General features: G+C 31.3%; 2 protein-coding genes across 4 annotated transcripts; both read left to right on the forward strand.

Moving 5' to 3' along the window:
* The first annotated feature begins 970 nt into the window (after positions 1-970).
* On the forward strand, positions 971-19,111 carry LOC136985058 (lysosomal alpha-mannosidase-like). Of its 3 annotated transcripts, none has more exons than XM_067282254.1 (27): positions 971-996; positions 5,049-5,100; positions 10,358-10,455; positions 10,542-10,644; positions 10,714-10,863; positions 10,939-11,132; positions 11,198-11,303; positions 11,381-11,478; positions 11,809-11,862; positions 11,948-12,064; positions 12,147-12,350; positions 12,413-12,470; positions 12,543-12,582; positions 12,695-12,764; positions 15,217-15,336; positions 15,559-15,675; positions 15,752-15,878; positions 15,948-16,006; positions 16,498-16,704; positions 16,768-16,886; positions 16,964-17,065; positions 17,136-17,223; positions 17,301-17,387; positions 17,567-17,785; positions 17,874-18,020; positions 18,746-18,857; positions 18,925-19,111. In XM_067282254.1, the coding sequence occupies exons 3-27, from the start codon at positions 10,384-10,386 to the stop codon at positions 19,005-19,007; spliced, it is 2,853 nt and encodes a 950-aa protein (XP_067138355.1). In that variant the 5' UTR covers positions 971-996; positions 5,049-5,100; positions 10,358-10,383; the 3' UTR covers positions 19,008-19,111. The 3 variants fall into 3 exon arrangements, with proteins under 3 accessions (XP_067138355.1, XP_067138354.1, XP_067138356.1); XM_067282253.1 differs by lacking the exon at positions 971-996 and adding an exon at positions 4,486-4,600; XM_067282255.1 differs by lacking the exons at positions 971-996; positions 5,049-5,100 and adding an exon at positions 7,656-7,719.
* Positions 19,112-19,694: 583 nt separating this feature from the next.
* On the forward strand, positions 19,695-20,021 carry LOC136985088 (transcription factor Atoh1-like). Its single transcript, XM_067282291.1, has one exon. It carries the CDS (start codon positions 19,695-19,697, stop codon positions 20,019-20,021), a length of 327 nt encoding a protein of 108 aa, XP_067138392.1.
* The last annotated feature ends 369 nt before the right edge of the window (positions 20,022-20,390 follow it).

Genomic DNA, 20,390 nt, shown 5'->3' on the forward strand with positions numbered 1-20,390 from the left:
AAAGATGGAGGTCCAATACTGTGCTCTTACAGTACGTTAAGTAACGAGTAAAGGAAACACGATTTATTTTTGCACCTAGATTCAAAGTATCTCTCTACGACCCTGATAATTATTATTATAATTTTTATATAGCAAGTGTTTTTTTTTTTAAATTCCTGTCAAAATTAACCATATTGGGGACACCTCTTCGAGGTGTCAGGAGTGAAGGTTCTTGCAACTGTGAATAAGAACGTCCATGATTGTAGCGAACGAAAAATAAGCCTTAATTAAATGTTCAAAAATATTTACTAATTTTTCTAATATTAAAAATATACTCAACTAATACAGGTGTTAAAAACGTGGGTTAATGTTACCTATGGTTCCAAAATGGCGGCTCGTCTCTGATTCCAGCAAATAGAAGAAAAAAAACAGTGGGGACTCACGTTCTAACCTAACCTAACCTATTCTAATAATTTTGTTGGTAATAATTACGGTAATTTATTAGAATAGGTTAGGTTAGGTTAGAACGTGCGTCCCCACTGTTTCCTTTCTTCTATTTGCTGGAATCAGAGACGAGCCGCCATTTTGGAACCATAGGTTACCTTTGGTTCAAAAATTGTTCCAACATTATGGTTCCAACATTAACCAAAACTTGTTTATAAAATTTATTGCATAACATTAATATTGTATGATGTAAATGCTAATTATATTAATCAAGTTTAAATATTGATAGATTTTTATAAATAATTTATTGTTTCTAGTATAGGAAAGTACCGAAATAAAGTTTCGTTGATAACTGAATTTTAAATTAAAAATTATATACATTATATGGCTTATATTTAAGATAATTGCCTCCTTTGGAAACAAAAATAGTAGCAGCTGTTCTATTGTGTACGTAATATCCTACCCTTATATAAAACTAGCTTCATTAATTCATATATATTGTGTATCTGCTTGTTGCTCTAAATAAATTTCCTCTGATTTCTCTATTAAAATATCTAGCAATTATGTTTTTAGGTAAGTAAAAAATATATATTTCTTACGAATAATTTATTCTTAAAAATCATTTATTTAAATTATTTTATAAAAATTAAACGGCATATAAGGACTTTTGTTCCAAAAAAAGGCTCAAAAAAGCCCTTATATGTAGGCTTACCATGATATTTTTTTCTCAAACCGAGACAATTTTGAGCCTTTTTTTTACATTTTTGGTATTTTATACACGATATTACTACGATATAAAATATTATATCTGATTATTATTTTATTTTTTATTTATATATGTAAAAAATATTTAGATTGACAACAGAGAGTGTGACAGAGGGAATAACTCCTCTGTTAATAATTCGTGTGTTCTTTGTCGAAAATCTCTGAAGTTTTTCAGGAAGGTTTGCTTATTAGGAGGGTTGATGCTATTAAGTTTTCGTGGTTAATTGCAGTGGCGTAGCGAACATAACTGGCTCCCGGGGCATAACTGGCGCCCGACACTTTATTGGCGCCCCGTTCTTTTCCAGAAATACATATAGTTTGTCTTGGAGTAAAAATCTGAGAAAGTCATTATTTTCCTTTGTTATAGGCCTATACTGTATAACAGCCGGGGACACATCTACCGAATATATATAAGTTCACATTTATTGACTCGTTTGATGATGACATTGGTATTTGGTAAGCGTGTATGAATAAAAATAGTAAATACATTCTTATACAAACAAATTAGTTTAATAAAACGAGTATATGGGGTAATATATAAGTATACAGATACATCAAACTAAGTCAAGAATCAGAAATACAACATTTAGACTGGTTAAAAATGAGGTTGCTTATTTTGCCACGTTGATTAACCGTTTGAACTTGAGCTTAATATCATTATTACTACAGTATTGTTATTATTATTATTAACCCATCTCGATTATATTATAACATTGTGAATGGTAATAACGAGTAAAATATTCATTAAGTCCGACCACACTGGAGATATGACGCATGACCCCTTCTATGTCTCTACCCTGTCGACCTTTAATAAAGAACCGAAATTTAATAGCATTAATGCCCTTTATACACACGCTGCTGTGCCAAATTTTCTTTCTTGATAATTGAGATGTTGTTTAATAGTTCGGAACAGAATAAAGAAATTAAACAAATTAGAAGCCAACATACGCGCGAATTTTTCCATTTATTTGACATTTTTTGGGTTTATAGGATCTCTAAACGTATAGATTTGCATAAAACTCGGAGAGTAAAATGTGACACGATTGAAATACTTTTTCGTTTTTTATATACATAACAAGTTGGGAAAGTAAAAAGGAGTCGGAGTCGGGGGGGGGGATTTTTGACGACTCCGACTCCACAGCCCTGAATAAAACCCACCCATATCGTCGAAATTAAGTTTATTGACATTTTATAATAGTTTAAAAATATAAAAAGATTTTTAATAAAATATTATAACAGATGGCGCCATCAAATGCTGCCGGAAAAGTTAAGCAACTCGTTACAGTATTTTTTCCGCTGATATTAAAAACACGTTTATCAAAAGGCTCGTTGAGATCTCATTTTATTTTGATAAATATCGAATTTTTAAACAGTTAATACGAAATTTAATAAGTTTTATTAAATATAAAAATTTATATACTTTAACAATATTTAATTGTTGAAGTAATTATAATTCTGGTCTGAACACGTATCGACTGCAAAGTGTGTTTGCTTAAAGTTCGACGTGGAAATGGTTTCTTGCCGTAGCACATTATTCTGTGGTGAAATGTTTTACTAGTAGAACACCGGTCGAAGTATTATTATAAGTTGCTTTGGCCAATTATATTCGTTTAAACAGTCTTTAATTAAACACTTGAACACTGCTTAGCGTTTCATTTTTCACTGTCGTTGTTATATGTATTTTAACCGAAATGGAAGAACGAATCTCGAATGGTGTCGAAGTATCCGTTCGTAAATTGGGATAGAAAGTCGTAGCCGGGTAAAAGTGTCATATTCGGATGAAAGGTGGCTGTGTCACATTCGGTGGAAAGTCGAAATCCGCGTAAGAATGCCTCGGCAGAAAAAGGGTTTATGTTTTCCAGCAGCAAAGCAATCTTTTCCACCGATGCCTTTTACGCTCGACGGATTCTTCCATCATTTCTTCGGACTCCTTTCTGTCGAGTCCCGTCTCGACCGTCCATTCCGGAACTTCGAGGTATCGCCGCTCCAAATAATGGACCAGAGACGAGGCGCTGTCGTCCGGGGTTACGACTCTTTCTCCTCCGCATCTTTCGGAAGCATCCGTATTACACGAGACGAAGATGGGGTGTCATCTTCGGACTCAGCATGGCCCGAGGTGTGCTTCTTTGCATTGTGCTAGTATTTCATAAATAAGCATTATGAAATACTAGCAGGTAAGCCCGCAAAAATAAGTACAGACATTAAGTACATTATTTTGTACTTATAACCCTTCTATTATATTATTTAAGTTGTGGCATAAGAATAGACAAAATTAACAGATGCAATTCCTATAAAAGACCGATTAATGGTGACATTATGATTTTTTTTATATCAGATAGTATTGAAAATATATTTACGAAACTATTAAGAAATAACAGTTTTATTTGATAGACAATTCAGACATTATTGCAGCTCGTACAACACTTGTTCAAAACGTATATAACACAAGCTGCATGCAGTTTGAGTTATACCAGCTGCATAAGTGCGTTATGCAAGCATCTCTTGTAAACTACATTAGAAAACACTAGAGATTTCTAAAATTATTCTGTTCTCTATCACAGACTTTCTATAATTTTGGTGGCTTGTTTTCTATAAATAAGGATATGAATTTTGATATTTAATTGAAAAAAATATATAAAATTTAATAAAACAAGATATCAAATATTAAAAAAAAAAAAAAATACGAATTTTATCTTCCAAATTCTGAAATTTTTCGTGAACAATAAGTCGACACACATGATCACAATTGCATAGAAATGAGCAGAATCAGAGCATCAAACACTGCATAAATAAATTATAAAATAGGATAATAATGAATATTTTAAGAAATTTTATTATTCATTTCAGATGGTTTAATCAATTATTTTCCTAAATTTAACCAACGATTTGCTAAATATATTCAAAATAAGTTAAATACGTAACTTACCTCCTTCCACCATTTCTTTTAAACTTATATTCCTTTATTAAAGTAAAATTTAAAAAAAAAAAAAAAACAATTTCTCGATATATTAATGAGAAAAAATTAGGAAAATAAATTACACTTAGTTTTAATAATTATATAGTTTAATTCTAATTAAGCTTTCCTTTTTTACTAAGGAAATTTTTTTAATTGTATATAATAATCGATAGGATAGAATGCTGTCAACGACTGGGTGCTCAGAGAGAACTTTCTACGGGGAAACTGCCGCTATTTAGACGTTACACGTGAAAAAAAAGCTAGAAAAACACGTGGTCGACCTGTTAGTGAAGCGTAAACCCACGACCAATCACCTGTATATCAGTGCTTGGTGTTTTTATACACTTGACCACTGGTGGCTTCCTACAATAATCGAATTTAGCAGGCTGTGTTGTATTAAATTAACCCCACAAAAACTCCTTCCCTCTTAACTGCTGTATTTGCAGTTGTTAAAAGGTACGCTGATATCGATATAATTCATATAAACAATAAAGATGTTGAACATATTAATAATTTAACTTATTATTATTCAAATTCTATATGTCTAAATCTTATATATACAGTCAAATCTTTAATACCTGCCACCTATAAACAGCGGCCATTTTTGTGATACCGCCAGTGGCCGTCGTTTACAGGTTCGACTGTAGAACACTTCTCAAGCAATTAGCTTCATTGATATGTTTATAATATCTCATTAAACGAGTTTATATGACGTATGATTTTTTAAAAAATCACAAAAGCAAAGTGTATTTCTCTGTCGATTCAGAAAAAAATACATGTAAATTTCAATAATGTATATTCTTTTTGGGCCTATGAAATTATAATCATACGTAATTCTTTTGAATGCGTGTCAATTCAACATTATTCTAACAGATTTTCCTTTAAATCCACGCGTGTCACGCAGATCAACCCTCGTACCTTCGTTACTAACAAGGATTCTGACTGGCATAATTCAGGTAAGAACAACAGGCATTACCCTTGAATGAAATTAATTATTATTAATTAATTAATATATTTAATACTATTCAATTACTGTACTTAAATCGCTTTTAATTGTGAAATATTAAATATAAATTTAAGATACAATAAATAATAATTAATGGCTTGTTTAATATAATTATAGGCCTATGTAGTTTAAATGTCTTTATATAGAAAAGTAATAACGCCTCGCTAGCCTCGTGTACATAACATGTATATAAGGTGAATTGAAGCAATTAAATTTTAGTGTATGCAATTCCAAGTGATTTTCAGATAGAGAGGAGTCGTGTGTCATATCTCGAAGAGAATCGGAATTAATAGAAATTTTTCTGGTTATTGGTATTTACAATATTTTTAATAACTCATCTCTATCCTGAAAATTGCCCACCAGTCTTCAGGGTACGAAGGCCAAGCGGTCTTCGTACCCTGAACACTGGGAGTTCGGTCGTGGGTTCGCTCCTCACACGGACGGGCTGGCCACGTGGAGTTTTCCGGATTTTCTCCACGTCTGTAACGCCTAAATAGGGGCCAATTTCCCTTAAAAGACCCCCGGAAAGCATCCCTCCTAGGCAGGTCGCCCAAGTGTTACGTTGCCATAACTTAACAAACAAACTATCTTCGAAATTAAGTCTCTTTTGTCTTTTTTTTTAAATATAATAATTAATAATATAAAAGTTATTTTTTAATAACATCTCGTAACAGATAGCGTCACACACAATTTTTATCCATATTTTATTATTTGTTTTTATCCACTCGGCCATTGGTAGTGTTTAAAATGAGGAAACATAGTGTTTTGTTTATAGACGAACTAATCTTGAAGGTCGCAAGCGTGCTTAAAACAAAATATTCATTTAAAAATAATTATCGTATAAAACAATACAAACACCAGGAAACTTTAGTTGTTTTTTAAAAATAATAACTAATTTTAAAATCTTTCTTAATAAATAATGATTAGAAGTTTATATAAAGTTGCTTTATATTCGGGCTGCATTTGAAAAAGCTGTAGACCATGTAAATTCGTCCCTCTGTCTGTCTGTCCTTCCTTAATCTCAAGAAAAAGGTTATGTAGATGAAATATGAGACTAGATATAGAAATATTAAACACAGGAGGCCCCGATTAACTATATATGAAGTTCCGAAACAAACCAAGAATCACGTTATTTCAATTCAAACATTTTTCCTTGAAAGGCATTAGATAGATGACCTGAACGATTCTATTGTTAAAGGAAAAGTGTGATGTACAGGAGCAAGCCATTACTAATTTGAGGTGGAGAGCATATATTTTAAATTTAATAAATTGCAGCTCGTATTATTTTATTTAATTTCCTTTAACTTTATGTAAAAAAAAATAAAAGTACAGCATCCATCGACTGCCGTCAAAGGCCGTTGTTCAGAGGCTTGACCGTTTCTGGAAGGTTATTTTGTAAACATTTCAAAAAGAAACGTTCCCGAAGAAAATGGCCGCCGTTTAGAGGTGTCCGTTGTTTGGAGGTTTGACGTTGTTTTCTTTTTTTCGATGCAACTATAATGAATTTTGAACACTTTCCTTAATGGCACGATTATAGAGGAAAGGGTAGAGATTAAAAAGCGAAATTTGACATAGTAACTTGTATATAAGGGATGTAAATACTTTTAAATTTTGGAGTACGGAACTTGAGGGGGTTACGACCCGAATCCTGCCTGGGGTAAGACAAAGAAAATTTTTCCAAGACGTCACCCCAATTGTTTTTTATTGTAAATTATTAAATACACGTGAAACATTCTTCTATGTCTTAAAGAATGAATAGAAACAAAACAATATATTTTTAGTAAATCGTACTTTAAACTTCTGTAAAATTTAACGAGCAGAGAACTTCACGGTGATGAAAAACTCTCTCTAAAAAGAACACGAAATTCATTATAATAGCAACACAATTTCGATCTACCTGAATTATAAATGAATTAAGCGAGTTATTCATTCAAATTTTATTATATTTATTTAGAATATGTTAATAAATATGTTATGTGGGATCCATCCGTAAAAACTTTATCGTCCTTCAAGCGATGAAGATGATCGTAATCAAGCGATATAAATAACTATCGTTATTTACACCGTTTTATCGAATTTATTATTAAATAATCCCGGAAAATTCGTAATGATTTTTATTTATATTATCGTAAAATAGCATTCGAATGATAATTAAAATGAATAATAAACTCGTTTCGGTCGTTACAATGGATGGAATTTTCAGGATAAGGTAAACCTTGAAGGAAAAGTTCTTTAGTAGAAAACAAAAGAGAGTATTTTTATAAAACAATAAGTTAAAAGGGAAGTACAGTGAACCCATTCAGGACGTGGTAATGAGACAAAATGACATCCGTAGTCTGTGTCCAATGGCCATGATTACATGCAAAGTATCCATTTTTATTTGTGAAGTCGGTATCGTGGCGAAATATGTCTATATGCGCATCAGAAAACTATTATAATCGGTCAAGAAGCTATTATTTAATACCGATATTACAAAAGAGCTCGAGGAAAAAGAAAACGACTAGTTTCGGTTGAAGTAAACAAACATATACACGTGGCTAGAAACACCCTTTTCTAATCTGGTTGTGAGGTAAGTCGTATAAGATCTTCAACTTTTATTTATTCCAACTTTATAATAGCTAAGAAAAATAAAAGACTTATTACTTGTCTTTTAAACAATTCGTTGAAGTAAGTTTTAATATAATTATAATATAATCGACCCTAAAATCGATAATACAAAATGCCTACTAAACCTTTAAAGAATATTTAAATCGACCTTATAATTATATTTTAACCAATTTTAAAGGGCTAAATTAGCAAATAACGGTGTTATATTATCAATAGAAACTATAGAATATATTGTACTGTACTCGCAAGAGGGTCTATATTACATAAACACCCAATCATTATGTAATAAACACGTAATTATATAATTATAGAAGAAGAACACAAGTATAGTTATCTTTTTTTTCTACCACATTATTTTTGTTTACAACCCACTTTATCTTTACTACTTCATTTTATTTATGATTATATAATCAATTTTGTACATATTGAACGGGAAAAAAGTAGCTAAACTGTGCATATTTGCATCCTAAATAGATTTAATCAATAAAAGTAGTTAACAGCAGACGAAATCTGATGCGCAGTTATAGTTTGAAAATTTAATTTAAGAATTTTCTTATTAACCGATCTTGCACATCCATTGGACAACGATACGAGATGAATCGGAATTATTGAATGAACTCTGTTCCTTAGGCTAATAAATATTGGAGAGTGCTGACAGTCACGATAAGCTCTTACGTGTCAACACTCCCCACATTCTGGTATTTTGAACTACACACGTCGATGTTCTAAGAATTTCTGGTTCCTGCTCTGGGTAAGACCGCTTTAATACACTGTTCTGTACAGTAAATATCAATAATTCCATTAAAATTCCTAAAGTCTTTTACAGAATTTTTACTTAAATTGTCGTTAATATAGTTAATTAAGGTATACAATATCGGTTAAATAATTGAGTAAAATCTTTAATATAATATTAAAGGAGGAAACTTTTAAACCTATTTAAGATAGTAAAAATGTTTCTATGGACCAATTTATTATATTCGAAGCATTATTTCTAATTTTAATGGCCATAAAATTATCCATATTTTTCCATAATAATTCTAGGAATATCTTTTATGTATACATTTATGTCATTCATCTCTCAATTGGAACCACACAGAATTTTTTTTATACACTTAAACGTGTCCTTAACCTATTTACTAATTATCCAATTATTATGTTTATTTTTTGAAGGTAATGATTTAGATGTACACATTGATCAAGGATTCCTTTTTGTTTATAGATCTTAAGATAATAGAAAGCTTTTGTTTAAATATACTTTCTATATTAGATAATAGAAGTAAAAATGTATATAAAATAATTTAAATTTTTATATATAAATAAAATTTAATAATATGGAGACGATTTCCTTATAAAACAACTCGTCAATCTCGAACATTTTCTCGCATTCTTAATTGAAGAGTGATATTAGACAAACAGACAGACAGACGCATTCAAAATTCTGTTTAATTAAAGCGCATTCTAGTAAAGAATTCCTCGTTTAAATTATATTCGATTCTGTAATTTAATTGATATTTAGTAGGGCCCCACGAGAATTTGGGGTCTGGCGCGGTCCCCTTTTGCCTTTATTTCTCCCTATTATTTTTTTTGAACAAATGAAATAAATATTTCTTTATTAATTTAATAAGTCATGTCCCTCCTTTGAAGATCGCGTTGCTGTATACAAACAAACAAACGAAATTGTTTAAATTATACACCATAAAGTGGGCCTTATTCTATTTTATAATTATATTATATAAAAGAAACAAGGAATAAACAATAATTTCTAATGCAATTTTATTATAATGCATAAAATTTTAAATTTATTATTACAAAAATAGCGATGAATAGAAGCCGAAATGATACAAAATAAGAAGAATTTTCCTCATTTAAATGCTTAGAAATCTCTTAGTTTTCTCTAAATTTTTCATCTTTTTCTCATCGAATAGGCTATTTTCCTGCACAATCAAATATCTAGAACAGTCGTTTTCAATAAAGTTTTCCATTATTTTATTTTTAAACAAAATAATAACTTCTATGTCATTGATACGTTCTTGGATAATGAATTCTCAATCGGGCGGATTACGTTACAATTTTATTAATATTTTTAGAAAATTTATTATATTAATAATAATAAAGTATTGTGATTAAAATATTTACGAGTATAAGTGAATTAAATAAAACTTTCTGTGTGTATAAATTATCAGTATGCATGCCATATATTAACCTAGACGGTTAATGTTACCTTATGGTAATTTATTACCATAATTATTAGCAACCGAATTATTAGAATAGGTTAGGTTAGGACGTGCGTCCCACTGTTTCCTTGCTGGAATTATAGACGAGCCGCCATCTTGGCACCTAAGGTAACCTTAACCAAATAGACTTCAATCTACACTTTTTCAATTGTAAATTTGCTCTATTAAGTGACATTTAATTGGAGTAAACTTTTTAAAATTATAATTAATAATGAAAACCATTTTTCCAGTTCGTATTTGACTGGCAACATAGAAAAACATGCACCACAGACAGAAATTCGGTTGTTATTATATTGCATACGCATGAAATTCTGGAGAACATATCTACTAGCAATTTAAATATTATCTTTTAACATTATTTTTCAGAATTCTTCAGAAAAATTCGGCACAATATGTATATCTTAATAAAGATTTTATGCCTGTCGACATTTCTACCATTCACAATGGCAGTATGTGGTTATGAGGTATTAAAAATCGAATTAATACTAAATTCCATATTTGAAAATACTTGCGTATTTTTAAAATCTGGATATTTTCCTATATTTTTCAGTCATGTCCCGTCCCTAAGCCCAACATGTTGAATGTCCACGTAATATGCCATACACACGATGATGTCGGATGGGTTAGAACAGTGGAAGAATATTACCAGACATGTTAGTTAATTTTTTAATATTTTACAATAATAATAATGTATAATTTGCAATATATTATTTTAATTTCAGTCGTTAAACACATATTGAATTCGGTGATACGTCATTTGCTCGTCAACGAAACAAGAAAATTCATTTATGTGGAATCGGCATTTTTGTATCGATGGTGGAACGAACAATCTGAACTTTCCAAGTATCTCATCAGAAAATTAATCGATGACGGTACCAAAATGCCCAATTTTTTCCATTAATTCGTGTCGAATTATCCAATGATCATTTTCTTTTCTTAATCTTAAGGTCAACTCGAGATAATAAGCGGAGGATGGAGTATGAATGATGAAGCTACAACTCATTATCTAGCCATCATCGATCAGATGACTTTAGGAATGAGATGGCTCAACGAAACATTCGGAAAATGTGCCACTCCCAAAATTGGTTGGCAAATTGATCCATTTGGCCATTCTAGAGAACAAGCATCTATATTTGCACAGGTATTAATACAAATTTTATTATTATTATTGTCACTGTAAGTTGATGAACGTTAAATATTCCTCAGATGAAATTTGATGGATTGTTCTTGGGGAGGATAGATTATCAGGACAAGAACTTCAGGCAGCAGGCTAGAAAACTCGAATTTTTATGGAATACCAATCCTGGTTACAGTATGTTAAAATTATAAGTCGTCATCTTCTTTTATACCTTATAAAAATAAAAAATAAAAACCTTTATTATCTTTAAGATTTAGACACTAAACTCTTCACTGGAATTCTTCCGAACGTATATTGGCCACCTCAAGGATTCTGTTTCGATGATTTGTGTGGAGAACCAGAAATAACGGTAAAACACAACTTTTTGTATTAAAATAATTGGTTAATGTTACCTATAGTTCCAAAATGGCGGCTCGTCTCTGATTCCAGCAAGTAGAAGAAAGGAAACAGTGGGGATGCACGTTCTAACCTAACCTAACCTATTCTGATAATTTTGTTGGTAATAGTTATGGTAATTTATTAGAATAGGTTAGGTTAGGTTAGAACGTGCATCCCCACTGTTTCCTTTCTTCTACTTGCTGGAATCAGAGACAAGCCGCCATTTTGGAACCATAGGTAACGTTAACCAAATACACTTCTATATTAAAACGTAAAGTAAAAGATATTTGATGTTCTTTAGAGTTTTAACATTAATCGCAAAGCCAGGCAACTCATGGATGTTATAAGATACCAGGTAAGAGAAAGAAAAGTTATAAAATAAATAATTTTTTATAATTTTACAATAAAAAAAAATTTTTGACTTATAAAATCTAATTTAGGCGAATTATTATCGCACAAATAATACTGTTTTAACTATGGGAATGGATTTTCATTATCGAGATGCGGATCGTTGGTTCAGGAATCTGGACAAGCTGATGGCATTCATAAACGATTTGGTAAGTTGTGCGTATTAGAGATATTCAAAAATTGATTATAATTTATTTTAAAAAAATGAATTAAAATTCTAAAAAATTTCAGCAAGAATCTGGTAGCAACATTAACATTTTTTACTCGACTCCATCTTGTTATTTGCATTCTTTAAATCAAGCAAATTTAACTTGGCCCACTTTTACTGAAGATTTTTTTCCATATGCCAGCGATCCAGATGCATATTGGACAGGTTATTATACTAGTAAGCCAGCTATTAAGAGGTTTACACGTTATTCAAATGGATTTCTTCAGGTAAGACGTACCAAAAGCATTGTTTTTATCACTTTCAGTAATGGGTTTTACTCATTTTTCAGGCCTGCAAACAAATAATTGCTCTTTCTAACATAACTGAGGATTACAGTTATAATCTACGTTGGTATTTTTATCAATTGGATGTTCTACATTTTTCTCATAATTAATTTTTTTACTGTATTTTGTTTACAGAAAAGGCAATGGGAGTAATGCAACATCACGATGCAGTAACGTAATTATATTTATATAACATATATTTTTAATTGGCTGTCTTTTTTAATATATAATATGGAATTTATACGTCAACAGAATAATTTTTTCATTAATTTTTTTTCATTATCTAGTGGCACAGAAAAGGATTACGTTGCTAAAGATTACGCCGCCATGTTGTCGGAAGGCATAGAAGATTGTGAGGTATTAAAAATTATTTAAATTAAATATAATTAATTTTTTTAGATATTTAAAATACATTTTAATTAAGAATAGTTTTAATTTTTATATATTTACATTGTCTATATTCTATAGGTTATTATAAACCAAGGTTTAAATAAGAAGGTCTGGACACGCGTACTGGAGCCGCCATCTTGGGCCTTGTTGAGTCGCATGTTTAAAAACAAACTTGTACGAGCAGTTAGTTTTATACGACATAAACTAAAATTGCATAAATTAGTTTAATTAAATTAATGTCGTATAAAACTGACTGCTCGTACAAGTTTATTTTTAAACACGCGACTCAACAAGTCCCAAAATGGCGGCTCCAGTACGCGTGTCCTCACCTTACATAGACCTTGTTATAAACCAAGGTCTATGTAAGAAGGTCAGGACACGCGTGACCTACTTCTCGAGCCGCCATTTTGGGGTATTTTGAGTCGCATGTTTTAAGCAAACTTGTACGAGCAGTCAGTTTTATACGACATTAATTAAACTAAAATTGCATAAATCCAGCGATTTCCAGTCAAAATTATAATAACTTCGGATGATTATGCATCCCCAATTTTACGTAACTTTTCGATCAAATAGTTTAAAAGAAACAATCATCCGCATCACTCGCTGTCGTGAATAAAACTAATTAAATAGGTGCTAAAACTGATGCAATTACGTATATAAGCACTTGGTAAAGTAATGCAATAACATAAGTTATCCGATATTTTATTTTAAAGCATTTACCAATACAATATTAATGCATTAAAAAATTAATAAATAAATGGACTAACGTTTAATTAATAAACATTTTTGGCTTTACAAAGGCTTAAACGTCATATTTTCCTAACTATATAAAATTTATCAAAAAGGATAATATTAAACACAATTTGATGATATTTTTAACAGAGCTTATCTGGTAGACTTACTTTTACAATTAGGTGCCACAGAATAACCCATTGTTTAACGTTCTGAGTACGTATGTACGTAATAATAGTCGACTCACGCAGGGACCACGTATGGTGATCTCTATCGCTATGCCCCAACATGGCCGCTGCCGCATAGAATCACGGGAGTCTGTCCCGACATAACTTCTTTCTCTGTAAACACACAAGATACAAATATAATAAAATACCATTTTCGGAAGTCAGCAGAAGTATGCATAAATGAGTTTTTGCTTCCATACAGTTTTTTTTTACATTCAAAGTACTGTTCATATCTCTGGCAAAAATATGTAATCTCACTGACAGAAAAGTTGAGATTAACAGTTCTAACTGAGATTCTTCGAAATGAAGCTGAACACAAATAATTTAATGTGAGCTCACGTATACACTCAAACCTGTTTTTGTGCGGTATGTGAAAATTTCAATCAAATTGGAACATAATTGACTTCTGTAAAATTTTTTAAAACTCTATTGGATGTTTTCTATGACACCGGCAGGTTTTTTTCATTTTTTATTCAGTAAAATTTTTTTCTCATACGTCTTTTTCGGTCCCCTCTCATTTTAATAGCATAAAAATCATAAATATTATGTTATATTTGAACAGATGCGGTGAGTTATCTCCCCTCCAGCTTTAGACTGCGGGTGTGAAATTTCACGCCTCGTTAAATGAAATAACATTTTCTTCAGCTATACTTATCAAATAAAATCATTTTTTAACGATTATTTTTAACTTTTTAATGTTAGATTGGTATTTAAGTGGAAATAATTAATTAATATAAAATATAAAATTCTTAGAGGATTTTTCCCCCATTAGGGATTGCAGAAAAAGGCCCGAGGAGTTAAAAAAGCAATTCTTAGTTATTTCGTACGGTTTTGAGTTATTTTCTACGTGAGACTTTTTTTATGCGGTCCCTATCCACCGCATAAAAAATACTTTTTAATTGTGTTGCGAAAACTATTTTTTATAGCTACTCGTGAAGTTTTGTGCGATTTTTTTTTATACGTTTTCTTTTATGCGGTCCCTATCCACCGCACAAATACGGGTTTGAGTGTACATCTCAAAGACAGTACCTATAGAAAAATACATAATATACACTACTCTCGCATAGTTTAGAATGTTCAGTTGGCTGCCACTTATGCCGTCTGCAGTTCTGCACCCATTTCGCTTTCCTCTGCTTATCTGCAGGAAATCTAAACAATCGAAGGTCGGTAGACTTACTTTTACAATTAGGTGCCACAGAATAACCCATTGTTTAACGTTCTGAGTACGTATGTACGTAATAATAGTCGACTCACGCAGGGACCACGTATGGTGATCTCTATCGATATGCCCCAACATGGCCGCTGCCGCATAGAATCACGGGAGTCTGTCCCGACCTTGTTATAAACTTACCTAATGTGTCGCCATCTGCTGAGAGTATTTTAAATAAATTCGTTAATATATTTAGCATTTTAAAAATAAAATTAAACGTATTTATAATATTTATATTTATATTTTTCAGTTGGCATTTAATGAAGCTTATCGTACCATAATAGAAAAAAATGGAAGATCATTTAGTGAACATTTCTTCTGTCAAAATTTAAATTTAAGCGAATGCTACTGGTCTGAAAATGAAGTTGGGGTTAGAAAATATATTAAATATATATATATAAACTTATAAATATATAAAATATATAAACTTTGTAATTAATTACCTTTTAATTATACATTAATTCTCTGAGTGTAGGGCAGGTGTTTCTCACTACACGTGACTTTTTATAGTATTATTACAAAAATAAAATGAATTTTAATGAATTTATTCAAGATAATTTAACCTAAAATAATTTTTTAATTTACTTTTTAGTTTTTTCTAGTAGTGTATAATCCTTTATCTAGAAATATTACCGAATATATACGCCTTCCAGTTGTAGCAGAAAATTATTTGGTTATCGATGGGCATAATAATGAGGTCCCCATTCAGGTAAATATACTAACTTATATAAATTTAATCGTAATATATTTTAATATATTCTGTTATTAATATTAATTTTTAATAGATTTCTCCAGTTCCTAATCAAATACAATTATTACCAGAAAGATTAAGCTGGGCAGACAGAGAACTTATATTTCCAGTTAACGTGCCTCCTTTAGGTATTTCGGTATACGAAGTATTGCAACGAGGAGGTAAGCAAATTTATCATCTGTTAAACAATTTTTAAAGATATATTTTAGAAAAATAACATTATAATTTAGGATTATCCGACGATCTCAATCAGGAAACGAATGCTGGTGATGTAACAATTGGAAATGAAGTATAAACAGCTTTTATATACAGGATGTTTTAAAAAATTGTCTTTACACCTTTGTAGGAGAATAAAAATGTATATAAAAGACGTGCACGATATTTTTAAATGCACAAATTTAGCCGTAAACATTGATTTTTATCCACATAAAATTCCCAACGCAATGTGTCAAGATGGCTGCTTTCACAGGTGCAGAGCGAGAGCTTTTTGGGTGTTTTGGTTCGAAGAAACAAGTCTTCTTCTAAACAGGTTCAAAGGAATTTCTTGTAATACATTAACTGTAATACACAGTTTTCTAATGGATTACACGTGGCACAGGAATTTTCTTGAGGCCGGATGTTCTATGCGCCATAATAAGATGCCATGGAGCAGATTAGGGAGAACAAATAGACTAATATCTCGCCGTCAGGTTGTAAAGCCATTTTTTGAAACACCCTGTATACAGTTCTTAATAATAATTAAAATATTTTAAAGTAAAATATGTGTAAATTTTAACTTAGAATTTGAAAGTAGTTATAGAAAGTCGAACAGGTTTGATAAAAGAAATGATCTTGGGAGATCTTCGTGTTCCTTTAAGACAATCTTTCTACTGGTACGAAGCTCAACCAGGATTTCGTCACGAAAGACCTTCTGGTGCTTACGCATTCAATCCTAGATTCGATTATGCATTTTCTTTACACGAAAATGTCACTTTTAGGGTCAATAAGGTAAATATATAAATAAATAAGACGTTGTTTATAGTATATAGTTACATTTTTGAATGTTTTTAGGGTCCTTTAGTGGAAGAAGTGCATCAAACTTTCACTCCTTGGCTATCACAGACTATTAGGGTATATAAGGGAGAACATCATGTAGAGTTCGATTGGCTAGTCGGTCCTATACCTATAGAGTAATAGCATATTTTTTAAATAATAATAATTTCAGATAAAATATAATGCCTTTATATACCACATAATTCTATTTTAGAGACAGAATTGGCAAGGAAATCATTACAACTTACGAGACATCTCTGTCTACTCAAGGCACTTTCTATACAGACAGTAATGCCAGACAGACTATAAAGAGAAAGTAAAAGAATTGTTTTAAATATTTCTCGCTTATTTTACTTAATTTATATTAACAATTTACATGATTTTAGGAGAGATTTCCGTTCTGCATTCCCTCTAAATCTGACAGAAAAAGTTTCCAGTAATTATTATCCAATTAACTCGTGGGTTCACATCAAGGTATCGATAATATAAACAACACATAATAAACCGAATTTTAAGTAATTATAAAAAGAATAATTATAAAAATATTGTAGGACGAAGATAGAAAATTACAAATGACTATAATACCCGATCGCGCCGAAGGTGCTAGCAGCATTTTTGATGGCTCCATCGAAATAATGGTGACTACATATCTCCGTCTACAATATAGGGACTACTACTGTATATAAGTATAGTACTAGTATATTAATTTGATTAAATAAATAAATATATATACATATATACATACATATATTAATTAGCTAGATAAAGCTGGAGGAGATTACTTTTTTAAAATTTTATTTCTATAAATTAATAACAGTTACATCGTCGCTTATTGTTCGATGATGGATTTGGAGTTGAAGAACCTCTAAACGAATTTGGAATTGATGGAAAAGGTTTGATCGTTAGAGGTAAACATTGGTTGCTCTTGAGACCTACTGGAGATTCTCTGTATCGTCAATTGTCCCAAAGGATGTTTCTTCCTCCTGTTTTATCCTTTACTTTCGGAAATTTAACCGATTTGGATACGTTAGATCAGGTGAATATTCATTAATTCCTCTATTCTAACTTTGTTTAGAAGGTGATATCATCATTTTTTATAACGTATGCTTGTTTTTCTGCGGAAGTTCTCAGGTTTAAGAGATAGATTACCAGAAAATATTCATTTATTAACCTTGGAATCGCTTGGAACGAATATTCTGCTTCGATTAGAGCATTTCTATGGTTTTGGTGAACATCCTACATTTTCAGAACCAGCAAATGTGTCGTTAGCAGTAAGTTATTGACTAATTTTAATTTATAATTCTTTCGATTAAGAAAAAAAAATTAAAGAAAGTTTAGAGTTAAATTTATTAAATAATAATTTTTGCTTCATTTTCTCCTACCCTCTTCATTTCTGCTTACGTTTGAATGCCTTTCCCCCCTTTAAACTATTTAAAATTAGGAAATTCGATAGAGTAAGGCTGTGTCCATCTGCACAGAACGTAACACTGACGTAACTGACGCGTAACAGAGCATTATACTTACGTCAGGTGGAAATGAGATGTATGACGTCGCTTCCGAAATCGTACACCTCACTTCCGCTCTCTATCCAAGGAAATGCAGAGGCTATGTTAAGAATTAAAATGCTCTTAGAGATTAGAAAATAAGGAAGTTCTTGTGTTAATTAACACCGTTAATTAATAGGAACGTAGTGAAATTCAATTATAAATCACAGTTCAAGGATGAGGTTTTTCTATTGTTCTGTTATTAATATTACCTTCTAAGTTAGATTTTGGCGTAAATAAATATTGCAATTTATCTTTTTAATGTAATTTTTTCTCTATTCATAACCCAAAGAAATCATTTGCATTATTCATGGTAGTTATCTAAACTCATTTTTCATTTTAAGGGTGTGAAGATACCGAAATCTTTGTCTCTTTATAGACGATTAAAGGTCGTTACGCCGTATATATTTACGGTTATGGTTGATTAATTAAACAAAATGATCCTTTTCCAGGAACTGTTTAGCCCATTTTCTATACTGAATGCTAGAGAAATGGCGCTCGGAGCCAATATTTTCATAGACGAAGCAGAAAATCTATCGTGGAATGATCAAGCTCGATCCACAGGTAAGTCTATTTTTTATAAGTTCTGTATATAATTTACACCTCATTTTAAAACTTCAACCTTTTTTAGACGAAGGTGAAGAAGTGAAAAACCTGACAATATCATTTCAACCCATGCAGATCAGAACGTTTTTACTCGCTATTCAAACTTAAGAGAATGAATCCCGAAAAGACGACCATTTATATATATATGATCTGTTATAAATGATTTCAGAGTTTATATTTAAGTACAAATAAAGCATCTCTGTTATCTAAAATTGTCTCGGTAGCCTAATTGTGGTTAACGAATGAGAATTAAGTGGTTCCGTAAGGCATTTCTTCGCAAATCGTTCATTAAAATGGTGGTAACACACGGCGATCTTTACATAAAAATCGCGGAAATTTTCCTCTAACAGAATCATCTTAAGGCTCTTTTCCCCAAGCGGTTTACGCCCATTAAGAAGTAGGAAATTATTCATATTATAATAAATTATTTATATAATATAATCATAAATCTATTTTTAGTATAATATCTAATAATGTAAGCGGATAACCAAGCTCCAAATGTAGTATTAAAAAAAATCAGAGTTTGTTATTTTTAAACAAATTTAAATATAAATAAATAAGTAAAAAAAAACTTTCTACCTTCAATAGTATGAGGTAACTTAACTCTAGCATTTCTTCTTCCCCGGAGCCAGCAAGATATTTCCGGTTGATGAGGGGAAAACTTGTTGCCTCCGAGGTATATCAGGGGATTGGTTTGGGATGCCGCCTTAGCCGCACACTCGTCCTTATAAACATCGAAAGGACCGCCTGATCAGCCAAAACCTCAAAGGATTTCATCTTTGTAATGTGCCCGGAATGGATTCAGATCATCAGGAACAGAAAGCGGATTCCGACCATCATCATCATCAGCAGCAGCAGCAGCAGCAAGAACCATCGTTTAAGAAGAAGAGGAACAACCAAACGAAAAAGAGCACAAAATCTTCTACCATAATCATGAAGAAGAGAAGATTGGCAGCTAATGCTCGAGAAAGGAGAAGAATGCACAGTTTGAACGTGGCATTCGATCGACTCAGAGCGGTTGTGCCATCGTTCGATGACAACAAAAAGTTATCCAAGTACGAAACACTACAAATGGCTCAGAGTTACATAATTGCATTGAGTGAACTCCTCGTCGACGAGTAAATTCTGCTATATTTAAGTGTATATAGTGTAAATGTGAGTTATTTTATCGAATTATTCTATTTAAAAAAAAAAAAAAAGTGTGCCAAAACTTGTACTCTTGAAGAGGACTGTGTGGTTCGCGCTTACTTCTACGATATTTTTCTGTAATTTTTAAGTAAAATAAATGTTATATATTTAAAAAATCTCGATTTTTATTTACTCGTATGACTTACAGCTTGACAATTTGACAAGTTTGAAGATACTGCTTTAATTAATTATCTCGTTTTGCCCAATATCCCATTAGGTTTGGGCTCCACCTTCTCTGTGGGCGGTAATTGCATCTATGGCTGGCGGTCAATTAATGCTTGCTAAAAAGTAAACTTGACAACC

Source organism: Centruroides vittatus, unplaced genomic scaffold, assembly GCF_030686945.1.
Source record: "Centruroides vittatus isolate TY-2023 unplaced genomic scaffold, ASM3068694v2 contig_950, whole genome shotgun sequence".
Lineage (NCBI taxonomy): Eukaryota > Metazoa > Arthropoda > Arachnida > Scorpiones > Buthidae > Centruroides > Centruroides vittatus.

Excerpts from the sequence above, each read along its gene's own strand:
- LOC136985058 (XM_067282254.1), top strand. The coding sequence starts at position 10,384 with ATGTATATCTTAATAAAGATTTTATGCCTGTCGACATTTCTACCATTC. Across the intron at positions 10,864-10,938 it reads CAGAAAATTAATCGATGACG|GTCAACTCGAGATAATAAGC; the intron begins GTACCAAAATGC and ends CTTAATCTTAAG. Across the intron at positions 15,337-15,558 it reads GGTCTGAAAATGAAGTTGGG|TTTTTTCTAGTAGTGTATAA; the intron begins GTTAGAAAATAT and ends TTTACTTTTTAG.
- LOC136985088 (XM_067282291.1), top strand. The coding sequence starts at position 19,695 with ATGGATTCAGATCATCAGGAACAGAAAGCGGATTCCGACCATCATCAT.